Source organism: Penicillium soppii, assembly GCF_028829465.1.
Source record: "Penicillium soppii strain IBT 18220 chromosome Unknown utg000001l, whole genome shotgun sequence".
Taxonomy (NCBI): Eukaryota; Fungi; Ascomycota; class Eurotiomycetes; order Eurotiales; family Aspergillaceae; genus Penicillium; species Penicillium soppii.
Window position 1 is genome coordinate 1,842,465 of NW_026643231.1, and position 12,469 is coordinate 1,854,933.

At 48.4% G+C, this 12,469-nt stretch overlaps 3 protein-coding genes across 3 annotated transcripts; 1 reads left to right on the forward strand and 2 right to left on the reverse strand.

Annotated features, from left to right (window-relative positions):
* Window positions 1–5: 5 nt before the first annotated feature.
* On the reverse strand, window positions 6–7,282 carry tor (putative TOR pathway phosphatidylinositol 3-kinase TorA; the record flags this gene model as incomplete). The annotated part of the gene is made up of 3 exons (XM_057236242.1): window positions 6–395; window positions 457–7,094; window positions 7,156–7,282. The coding sequence occupies 3 exons, from the start codon at window positions 7,280–7,282 to the stop codon at window positions 6–8; spliced, it is 7,155 nt and encodes a 2,384-aa protein (XP_057103045.1).
* Window positions 7,283–9,158: 1,876 nt separating this feature from the next.
* Window positions 9,159–10,269, reverse strand: N7529_000712 (HesB/IscA family protein; the record flags this gene model as incomplete). Its single annotated transcript, XM_057236243.1, has 2 exons — window positions 9,159–9,521; window positions 9,949–10,269. 2 exons carry the CDS (start codon window positions 10,267–10,269, stop codon window positions 9,159–9,161), a joined length of 684 nt encoding a protein of 227 aa, XP_057103046.1.
* A 333-nt stretch (window positions 10,270–10,602) lies between these two features.
* Window positions 10,603–12,245, forward strand: bna5-1 (kynureninase; the record flags this gene model as incomplete). Its single annotated transcript, XM_057236244.1, has 4 exons — window positions 10,603–10,792; window positions 10,860–11,203; window positions 11,279–11,759; window positions 11,806–12,245. The coding sequence occupies 4 exons, from the start codon at window positions 10,603–10,605 to the stop codon at window positions 12,243–12,245; spliced, it is 1,455 nt and encodes a 484-aa protein (XP_057103047.1).
* Between the last annotated feature and the right edge of the window lie 224 nt (window positions 12,246–12,469).

Here is a 12,469-nt window from a genome sequence, read left to right on the forward strand (position 1 = left end):
CCAGGTTACCAGAAACTACACCATCCGATCCAGTGTTGACAGATATTCTCAACGTTGGTCGCCTGTGCAAGAAGCTTATCCACTTGGTCGCTGACACTCAGCTCGTTGCTGTGTTTGAAGTCTCGTCCAGTAAGCTTCTCCTTGACTCGTGCAAGAACTTGGAGAGCACGGGCATTCTGCGCCTCTCGGGCTTCTTGTGGAACACCCTCAGGGGCATCGAGGATACCACCTTCAAGGATGGAGGGGCGACGGCGACGGGAGAAGTCACCTGGTTGGATACTGTGCTCAAAGTTTACACCTTCGATGATGGACTGGCGGCGTTCTGTGGTGAGAGATACTCGTTCAGGAGACTCTTGTGCACCCAGACGCCAGTTGATCAAAGGATCATGAATGAACTGCGACGCAAATTAGCGATCATCGTTGAAAGAAAAAAAAATGGGATGTTAGGTCACTTACAGCTTCAAGTACAGCCATCAAGGAGTCTTTGTTCTCGCGTAGAACACGCATGACGGCCTCGCAAGTAATACGGTAGCTTCCCTCGATGTTGCTTACTTCCATAGCGAAGGTCAACATGCGGGTGAGACGGAACGGTACTCGCTCCGGGAACTTCTCTCTGTGCATTGCGATCTCGAAACAGTCACCGAAATCAATATGAACGACTCGGCCATTGCCACGATCCAACAGCAAGTTGGACGGATGTCGGTCTCCAAGACCAAGGATGTAGCCCACCATGGACATAACACCGAGTGAACGAGTGTAGTTGGTTCGTCGTTCCAGCCAAGCTTCGGAGCTCTTACTCTTAAGCCAAAGGACCCGGTACAGATCTTTGCCGGTTGTGTTGTCCATAGCGTAGCCAAAGACCTCGACCTTCTGCATGAGAGTGAGACTATCGTAGTCAGGCGCCATTTGCAACATGATCCGGTGCTCAATATTGAGCAGAATGCGGCGACTTTCTCGGTATTCCTTGATCACGGCATGTAGAGTGTCACTGTTAGACACCCATCCTAGCAGACCGGAGCTTTGAGACAAAGGAATGGCGGGGAAGCGTTGGACTGTCAAGTGTCGCTTGAAACTCTCACCATCGTTATCCAGCAAGGTGTTACACAGTCCAAACAGCTGCATGACTCTCTCATCTTGTCGCATGTCTTCGTGACCTTTGACAAGGTACATGTAAGAGCTTCCATTACTGCCCTTGAGTGTCATGCGACGCGGTCGTTTCTTGGTCTGCAAGACAAGCAAGATTGGGTCAAAGCTCATGATTCGGATGATTGGCTTGCCACTTTGGTATGTTCCCGGCACGGCAAGGTCAAGGTCTGAGCAGTCCTTGAGTCGAGGGGACACATATTTGAGGTCAAGTGTCGATAATTGTGGTAGTTGCCTGCTGATCTTTCTGAACACAGTGTAATACAAGTCCCAGGCTTGGTTGAGATCGCCAATTTCTTCCGATTCACGATACATCATGCAGTAATGCTTGGCCTCGGCCAAATCACGCCCGAAAGCTTGCGCGAATGACACCTCGCGAAGGGTCTCGGCACCCTTGTCCAGCATATCATGGAAAGGAGCAAGCGTTGAGAACATACCCTCGACATTGTGATCGCCGAAGTAAAGACGAGAAGCTTCTTCCAGACCCTCGTGCCAGAGTTCATGCCACAGAACCGCAACTCGAATCAGCTCATGACTGACAAGATCTGCCTGCTCGACAAGCTTGGCACTATGTTGCCGCATGCTTTCCATAATGTTGCTGGCAGACTGAGAGCGACGTGTGACGTTCGATTTCATTGCCACCGTCAGTGGGTAAACCAGGGCTTGAGGATGGGCTTTTCCGACCTCGGCAAGTAGCCTGTGGACAGCACCCCGTACCCTGATGTTAGGCTGATTGATTCGAGCGATCAATTGAGGGGTAACAGTAAGCCAGGTGTCAATGTTCACAGCGGCGAATCCTTCTGTGACAACATTGTTTACTTCATGATCTCCACCATGCGTGAACCACAGAGTAAGCAACCTCAGAGTATCTTGCAATGAAGATGTCAAAGACAGGGCAATGGAACGGATGAAACCACGCATAGCAGGGATCACATGCTCTGCAATGATGTGGGCGGGAACTGGCGAGGGAGAACCCTCACGATTATTAGCTTGGTTTGAGATGGTCGTAACAACTTCAAAGTTTGCAAGTGCCCAGGAGTGCCAGGCCTTGTACGAATCACGGTTGTACTGGGTTGCTGCAGAGTAGGCATTCAGGACCTCACGAACGTGTTCCGGTCTCCAATCACCATTCTGGAGGGTTGTCTGCCACTCTCCCTGTCTAAGATAACTCTTAGACAGAAGCTTTCGGAATTTGTTGACATCTCCAATCCGTTCACGTAAGCTGTCGGCATCCAGATGGTTTTGGTCAGGTACCCCGTTGACTCCATTAACTCCATGATGTTCAGGGTTTGTTGCCACGAGTGTGTTGTACCTGGAGAAATCATCGGTCAAACCAGAAGTAAATTCCTTCAGCATTTCGAGGGATTCTTGTTGATGGCCATTTGCCCAACTGAACTTCAACCTAGCGTATGTGACCTCGGGGGGTGCGATAGTTCGCATGCCATTGGCATCTGCTACTACCGTCTCTAGAGACGCAAGAGATCGTTCTGCAAGGCCCATGCGGTTGGATTTGCGGCAAAGATTGGCGAACTTGATCGACATATCGAGGTTCTCGCGCGGGGCAGTGACAAGAGCTCGAACCTTGAGCATGCGCTGCCACACTTCCACATTCTGTTGACACCCAAGCAGCCTTTGATTCCAGGTTTTACGCATGGCATCTTGCTTTTCGGGGTCACCAATGTTTTGCTTGTATGTGATGATCTCTTCGAGCTCAGCGAGCATCTGAACCCTGACAACAACGTTATAGGCACGGTTGTATGATTCTCCAAGGAGAGCAGACAACTCTGTGTCGAGACCATTTCGTGCCTTCTCGATGTACATATTGGCCTCCTCGAATTGGTTACGATGGATTGCCAAGATTGCACCGAAGAATGAGCGATCGGGGGACTGTTCTTTCATGACACCAAGGTAAGAGTCCATCAGCTCCCACTGGCCCCGACCCCAGGCGGCGGCGGCTGCGAGAGGTGCAATAGCTCGGCGATGCTCCAATGATGCTAGGTTCCACTTTTCTTGGGCAAGGTCCGAGAGAACCTTCCACTCACCAAGAGCGTGAAGACAGCGCATCTTACCCATTGTGATACCAAAGGAGTCTGGGTCGGACTTTTCGCGTCGTTTGTACGCAGCAAGAGCTTCTTCCCACCGTTGGAGCTTCTCGAACCATGTTTCTTTGAGCTCTACATCACGATACGCCTGCGCTTTGCGGAGGATACCAATAGCAGCGTCAGACTGTTGAAGTTGGTTGTTGATGGTAATCAAGGCCTCGACAGCACCCGAGTTCTGGTCTTGCTCAAACTCGAGTTCTTTGTAGTGAAGAGCTTTGGCGAATGCATGACACTTCGCTGCGTATTTTCCAAGAGTGCGAATATCGATGGGAAGAGCCTTGTCATCATGCTCCATAAATTCGGCCAAATTCAGAAGGATCTGCAAGATCTCCGGTGAGATATTGGAAGAAGTGAGAGCCTTCTCAATCGAGCGAACGAGCTCCTCTTGGTATTGGTCATACAACTCGGTCCAGCATGATACGAACGCGGCGTTGAAAAGGTCTCTGGCTAAGGGTTGGTAAATTCCAGCCAAACTGGCACAGGCACGCAGCGCTGGCGATGGAGATTCCTTCAAAAGCTCGATGCTGAAGCGACGAATCCATTCCTGCCAATCTTCTCGAGTGGACTTTTGTGAAGCGTCCCAGGCGTTCTTCAGATGTTGCTGGTTCACCACGATCTTCTTTTGTCCAATTTCCGCAAAGTTGGTATCGTCGGCAGGGAAAGAGTATGCCTCTTCCGGGCTGAGATCCTGTGGGAGTGGGTCGCCATTTTGGAGTTTCGTCACCAAGATTTGATAGTTGACATGTGTGATTTGATTGGTTTTCATGACCTTGTTGAGGAGATGAATGTAGTGCGTGAAATCCTGGCCCAGCTGGAAGATCAGAGCACAAATGCAGTCCAGCGCGGCTTGACGCAGAACACGATCACCGCTAGCCACAACGCGGGAAAGGGAGTGGACCATGAGGGATGCAAAGTCAGAAACATTGACTTGCCGCGATAACTTGGTCAAGCTATCGATAGCAGACTTGCGGATATTCTGGGGATTCTGTGGACGATCAAACAGACGCACAATAGAAGGAATGATGAGGTGCATGTATTCCTCTCCACTTGTACCAAAAATCAGAAGGGCATTGAGAATTTTCTCAGATGGCTGGCGACGAGGACTCGTGTCTTGGTCAAGTGAACCGAGCATCAATGGAATCAAACCAGCGAGATATTTTCTGAACTCCCCTTCCAATGAGCGAGCAATGGCCTCAACCAGGGACAAAATAGTACCCTGGATTTGAGATGATGCATCCCAGAAGTCTCTGATTACTTCGATGATCTCTGGCAGGAAGGCGCGAATGTGTTGTCGCACAATGTTCACCAAGATTGCCATCTGGTTGAAATATGACTCGAGGCGACTAGCAGGGGAACTTCTGATAACCAAGATGAATCCAGGAATGATTTGTCCAAGGAACGGAACACATTTCAGGCCCATGGTCTTGAAAATCGTGACGATTGCGTCAATCACAGCTGAGTGGTATTGTGCCAACGAGTTCTCTCGCAGAATGTTCTGCAGCAAAGTGTGGATGACCACAGTAGGGTAGTATTCCTCATTGGATGGTGTCAGACCTTGCATGATGAGCGCCACATCAGAAACTTTCTGGATTTCGTTAATGTGGTGTACATCTGGTTCAATCTCGCTGATCTGTTGATACTTGTAGGGGTCGAGAGCACCGAGAACACCAAGAAGCTTGATGGTCTCCTTTCGTAGAGAGCCCGTCTGTTCTGTCTTGATGATGTTGATGAGTACGGCGAGAAGATGAGGGTATTCAAGGAAAGGCTCGATAACGTAACCCGAGTTGCTGGCCAGTTGTCCCAATGTCCGAAGCGCAGCTTCTCGTTTGGTGTGCGATGAGAGGTCCTGAAGCGAGTCCAAAATTATAGGCATGATCTGCGGCAAGTATCGTCTCATTTCGTGACCACCGACATTGGCAAGCTCGCCAACTGCCTTCAAAGTAGTGGCGGCGACGCCGGGATTGATGTCTGTTGATTTCGGCAACAATGCTGTCACCATGGGGTCTACATACGACCTGATTAATTTCGTCGCGTTCGAAACAAACAAACTGATGAGTTGAGCTGTTTCCTCTTTTTGACGAGCGGAATTTGCGAATCCAAGTCCAGTCAGGAGGTTGACCAGGAGTTTTCGTAGTGGTGGGAAAACATAAGCAGGGTTAACGCTGGAAAGTCGACCGATGATGCAGATTGCTGCTTCTTTGACATCAAAAATTTCGTCATTGACAGCCAAGAACAAGCATCTGATGTTCTCTGGTCGTGCCAAGTGACGATCAAACTTGCGATCCAGCGACCACAAAACTGTGCGTCGAATTTCCGGGTCGGGATCTCCCACACCAACAGTCAAAAGCTTGTCAATGACCTCGCTGACAACCTGGATCGAGTGTCCGCTAGTCTGGTTGATGATTGGATCGTGAACGAACAGCTGACAACATGTAAGAGCTGAAGCTTTTCGGATTTCAGGATTGTCATTTTCCACGTAGTTGATGGCAACGTCCCGCACAAACTCGTTCAGTACGTGTCCAGAAAAGTCAAAGCTGCCCAGGGTATGAAGAGCTAAGGCAATATCGGAGTCAGAGTGAATCTCATGAGGCGCAAAGTCTTTAGCGAAGGATGGCATTGGAGGGAGTCGGTTTTCAGGACAGCCGAGGGGTCGGAATGGCGTTCCACAAAGGATGATACTCAGCATATCAAGGAGCTTTTCTTGGATCATGGGTTTGATAGGAGGAATGTAATGAGCCATATCGACTAGAGCCTGCGTCAATGATTTGCTAAGCCCGCAGGCGAAGATCTGATCTAGAAGAACCTCCATATACTTTGCGAGGGCCTGTCCGACAGCTAGTGAGAGCATACTGATACACTCGAACATCGGTGCCTCGTTGACGCCCGGTCGGTTTCTTGCTTTCATCGCAAGGCCCTCTCGGATGTAGATTATAATGCCATCAAGATATTGACCGATGGCAGGGCCGACTGCATTGGCGATCTTGCCAATAGCAATGAAGGCGGCGTTTCGCTCTTTGTCTCGCTTCAATTGAGCCTGAAGATAGATCATGAAACGATGAAGATAAATCTCAATGAAATCGGTAGGGGAGTAGGAGGCGAGAATGGGGATGGTGGTAACGACTTCGGTGCGAATCTTTGGGTCACGGTGGTCCTTGAGACGGAGAATAATTTCACATGCATTTCGATAATGTTCTTTCATGAACATCGTACCCTTCAAAATCAGCTCTTTGAGGATCAAGAGGGAACCGTGGATCCAATCGATGTTGTGGGACTTTAAGCCTAGGAGTGCTTCGTCGTGGATACGTGCAAACCATGACTGCCGAACTTGAGAGTCACGAGCCACGATGATCTCGAAGCACTCACCCACGGCCTCGGCAGCAGTCTCCCGGATGAGAACCTTTGGATCTCTGATGGCAACCCAAACGAGCTCAAAGACCTGTGGAACGAACCCATAGAGAAGTGTTGGTGAGCCCTTGGCAAGTTCCCGGATCACAAGCACTGCTGCGAAGCGCCGACTCTCCTGTCGCTCTGATTGTAACCATTCCAATGCTGATTGGATCTCACTTTCCACTAGTTCTGCGGTGAGAGCACCGCCGGGCTTCGCAAGGCGGCCCAGCGATCGGGCCGCATAAACTAACACCACATTGTCATTACTGCGCAAGGCGGATCGAAGATAGCTGGCGAATCTAGTTGTTTTTTGGGCGGCGTCAACACCGTCAAAATCAATCAATCGGTCGAGTGCTAATAATCCACCGATTCTCTCGTTGGCATCACTCCCGTTCACGACAAGTTGGGCGATCCGTTGGCTGACCGCATTGTAAAACTCGACAAACTTCTCGTTGGGCCAATCTATGAGAACGATTGTCAGATTATGCGTACAGATTCCCGAGCTTCAAAAGTGCAACCATACCTCTGGAGACAGAGAGGACGTTGTCATAGAGCTCATAGGCAGCTCTGGCCCTGGCCTCCTCATTCTTCGACTTGAGCTCCACGAATAGTCGTTGCGTCACGTCTGTCATTGCACCTGCTTGGGCCATATTTGCAAACCACACCCCAGGGTGGACATTGGATAGCAAAGTCTAGGCCATAAAATAACGAAACGCGGAGCGCATCAAGTTGGAAGAGGGATGGTCATGTGTGAGGCTTGGAGAAGGTCGAGGGGTGCACGGGCCAGTTTGGAGTTCCCGACTCGGAGTCCAACTTGTCCATTTACAACCCCTCCATATTTAATCATTACACACTTATATTTATAGGATATTTTTGCTGTGCTTTGTTTAACCTTAGGCTATATAAGTGCCAGCATATTTGGATATTTATCTATTATCAGTGGACATCTATTTCGATGTGAGAGTACTGTTATACTATCCCTAGTAAACAGAATACGTCACCTAAGATTCATACATATTGTTCCTATTGACGATCTAGATTGCTCAAATTTGAAAGTACAACTTATCAATCATGTGGACCTATCAATATGCAGGTAGTACGGATGATCTAACTAGATCCTTGTTGGAGGCTTCTGATACCCTGGGTTGAACAAGAAAGACAGCCAACACCGCTGAAAGCCATGAGATAGGCCACAAGCATATCGGAGTATAGATTGCTTGCATTTAGGCAGCCTCACACCGGTCAAATTCCACGTGAATAGAGTGTAGACATTACACAAATAGGATCAAATCTCTCAGAACACGAGAGGTGCCGAAAGCGAATTGCTATTCATAGTCGTTACCTCCCTACATATTGCTAGGGAGGAAGGTCAAACAAGGATAGCAAGCAGGCACACAAACAAGCAACGCCTTTAACTGATGCCGTATTCAGGGCCGTGATAGAACTGTTTCATAACTTGTTGAAGATGAAGAAACGAAAACCGAGATGTGATGAGGAAGAACCTGTCGTGGGTGCGCAGAATGAAATCAGTACTCCTTGCCTGAGCACCCGGACAAGGTACGCGACAATTAGGCTCGACCCATGGGTCTGATGGTTCAAGGACTTTCAATTTCGACTCCTCAACCCGATGCAAAACAAAGCAGAAATGGCAGAAATAGTAGTGTGGGTGATCAAGCTCCAGCTTTGACAGAAACTATAGCTTGTCCAGGTCCCTAAGTGAGGCTTCCATCGGTTCCAAATAATTGTGAAGAGCTGATGATTGCAGAGTGTTAGACAAACGATAGCTTCAATGAGGAGAAACTCCATGATAAGTAAGACCATCTCAACAGAAAGGTCGACCAGAGTCTTCATAAGGTTGTTAGACTGAAGACGGGGTAAGAGCTTGCGCAGCTGCAGCGAGTGGTCGTTGAAGGTCAACGCAACACGAAATTTGCTTCGAGGTGGAAGTAAATACCTTTGAGAATTACCAGTTCATTCTATTGAGCTTGGCTCAAATGATTTCCAACTTACTTTCACTAAAACTGCTCACTTGGTTCGAGGGGAGCAGATATTTCTTCCATATCTCCCTTCGATTGCACATTATTTTCGTCAACATATATATATATATTGGGGCCCAGAACCTCTGATATGCTTTTATATGCTTTGGAAAGTTTGTGATACTAAGCTCCTGTAGAATTGTTTAATCAAAACCACCAGACAGCCATGATGTATAGTCAGAGACACCTGGACAGCTGCCAAGCTATGACAGGGCATTGGTTTCACTCTTGTTTTATACAAAATTTGTTTATTAGCCTCGATTTACATCGATGAATGTAAATATACACTGTACCAAGTTCCATGGCTACGGAAAGATGAATCTTGTGGTTTGCTAATATAGCCAATGGTACGGAGGATAGATATGCAAGAGAAGAGGGGTATAGCATGCAATTATCTATCTTTCCAAAGTGCAGAATGTAATATGATGTACATGAGAGAATGAAAGAAAAAGGAGAAAATATCCTATGACTCTGTATGGATGACTCTTGATCAATCACTGACATCGAAACTCGTTCCGCAACCGCAATTACTTGTTGCACGTGGGTTATCCACGATTTTGAACTGGCTTCCAATCAACTCAGTGGTATAATCCACAGTGCTTCCATGGAGCAACTCAAGAGATGGCTCATCCATGACAACCTTGGCTTCTCCGGCTGCGGGCCCCGAGGCATCTGCTTCTCCCTCGAAGATAGTGTCTTCTTCTGGGTCAATTTTTGAAGCCCCTTCAAGAGACATCATATATTGGAAACCATGACACCCGCCACTGGTTACTGTGATACGGAGATGGTGGTATGGATTCTCTTCTTTGATGGCGGAGGGAGAAGATGATGGGTCTGTGATGTCGCGGAGACGCTGGGTCAAGTTAGCCTCGATACTAGAAGAAGAACAACCGCGAGAAGGTAGCATTTCTCAACAACAAAAGCGAAAACAAAAAAGAAAGAGAAAAAAACAAATACATGCAACAGTGAGGATTCGCTGGTGGTCACCCACCCAACTACTAACTCACCGGCGTGTGGCTTAAGTACGGCTGAGCGGACGGGAAGCCCTGTTTTCCACACCCTATGGTCGCATGTACTCGAAAGAGAAGTTGAAGGGACCATATGACGGCGGATGAGTCGTCCACTTTCTTCCATCTGAAGCAAACCGGTCCCAGTACCCCCGGTGTTCGTCTCCCGATGCGGTCCAGGTAGCTTCCCGTTCGCCCCAGCACAGCCTCATGATAGCAAATCAAACAGAAAACGCAAGAGCTGTAATTGCAAAGAAACCAGTATCAACTCACCTCTACAGCCCGTGGCGATATAGAAATCATAAGAGACTCGCCATCATCTCCGGTTCTCGGATTTTGCGTAACCTTGGTAGCCGAGCGAACGGACGATGAAGAGAAATTGACAAAGCGTTGGCGAGTATAAGCAGAAGGGGAAACTTTTGGGATTGAGCGGTTGAAAAGCGTGGCGCCACTTGCGACGGCGCAGCGGCGAGTATTGAGTTGGCCGTCGGGGAATGCGGAGAGACGCAGAGCCCGGGAAGTTGAGAAGAATCGGCAGGCTGGGGCTTGGGTGAGCTGGCGGGTAGCTGTTAACGATAACAAAGGACGCGACATGGTTGGTATGTAGACAAGATCAAGATCAAGATCGAAAGATAAATTGTGGAAAACACAGCTGGGCAAGTCGGTTTGCTTAGATATCAAATCGTCCGATTCCGATTACATATGCTGGCCAATTTGGAATTTGATTGGTCGAATAAGGGCGGGAATACCGGACAGAATAATTGTCCTAATCAGGAAGTGATAGGCAGATGGCGGGGGGAAACTTGCAGATGCGTTGTATGCAGATGTACTATTGACTCTTCTGGCGTTTGGATCTGCTAGGTTTCTCGACTTTGCGATTATATATCTGTTGTACCTTGGCTATCAGTCAGATCTGATCTTGTTGTCATGGGCTCCCGCCAGCATATCCGGGACATTCAAAGTGGTCCCCCGCTTCCCTATTCGGATGATATCAGGGCTTACAAGAAAGAATATGCCGAAGCTTTAGATGCTCAAGATCCGCTTCGGTCATTCCGGGATGAGTTTATTATTCCATCCAAGAAGGATCTGAAGCGAACCACCCTGGCAGCAGATGAATGTGCGTATCGGAGTTCTTTCATACTCGGGCGGTCATTCTAACCTTGAATCTTGGAATTTCCTACCAGACAGCGACGCATCTGATCCAAGAAGCATTTACTTCTGTGGTAACTCATTGGGTGTTCAGCCTCGCAGTACCCAGAAGTACATTGAACAGTACCTGCGAACTTGGGCAACCAAAGGCGTGACCGGGCACTTTGTGCCGCATGAAGACCAACTCCTTCCTCCTTTTGTCGATGTTGATACATCAGGCTCTAAGCTTATGGCACCTATTGTGGGTGCTTCCCAGAGTGAAGTGGCAGTGATGGGTACCCTGACAGCCAACTTGCACTTGCTAATGGCAAGCTTCTACCGGCCGACTAAGGAGAAATATAAGATCATTTTGGAAGGCAAGGCCTTCCCCAGTGACCATGTATGTTATAAAAGTCATCTGATTACCCGAGCATGTTTTTCTATCTGAATGTGTGCTGACGCGTGTGTAACCAAGTATGCGGTTGAGTCTCAACTTCGTCATCACAACTTTGACCCGAAAGACGGCATGGTCTTGATCGAGCCAGAGAATCTAGACAAGCCTACCCTCAGTACGGAGCAGATCATCAAGGTAATTGATGAAAATGCTTCCAGCACTGCCTTGGTACTTCTCTCGGCTATCCAATTCTACACCGGACAGTATTTTGATATTGAGCGGATCACAGCCCACGCTCACTCAAAAGATATCTTGATCGGCTGGGACTGTGCCCATGCTGCTGGCAATGTTGACTTGCGTCTTCATGATTGGAATGTGGATTTCGCAGCCTGGTGCAACTACAAGTATCTCAACAGCGGACCGGGTGGAATCGCCGGTCTATTTGTCCACGAACGCCACGGGCGTGTAGATGAAAAACAGTCCGACAGCGAAGAGACATTTCGCCCCCGACTCTCAGGCTGGTGGGGTAGTGATCTCAAAACGCGCTTCAACATGGACAATAGTAAGTGGCAATCTGATTTACTGACAAGCAATACTGACAATTGTAGAATTCCTACCCCAAATCGGTGCCGCTGGTTTCCAGCTGTCCAACCCTTCTGTCTTAGACATCAACGCCGTCATTGCATCCCTTGAAATATTCAATCGAGCTACAATGAAGGAAATCCGCCAAAAATCTCTCGAACTCACGGGATATTTGGAACATCTTCTTTTGAAGTACCCTCTTGATGCTTCCGCGCAAGACAAGCCCTTTACCCTCATCACCCCATCAAACCCAGCCGAGCGAGGTGCCCAGCTCAGTATACGTCTCCAGCCGGGATTATTGGATCACGTTCTGCATTCTTTGGAAGAGAATGGTGTGGTCATCGATGAGAGGAAACCTGATGTGGTTCGAGTCGCCCCTGCGCCGTTGTATAATACATATACGGAGGTTTGGGAATTCTGTCAGATCTTCTTGCAGGCGTGTAAAGATGCGGTCAAGATGCGCTGATCAAATTGTAATAATTATTGTGAATGTCCTGTTCAGTTGCTGGATTAAGAATAACATATTGTCTTGGGATAGTATCATAGTATCACATTCAACTTCCTCGAAATGCTTATCTTAGAAAAGCTTTGCTGCGTTCGGCTTCTCGGCATTTCGTCTCCGCAAATTTGTCGGCCGAGCGCAATATCCTTATGGACCCTCTTCCCAATAACGGATTAGTGAGAAAAATG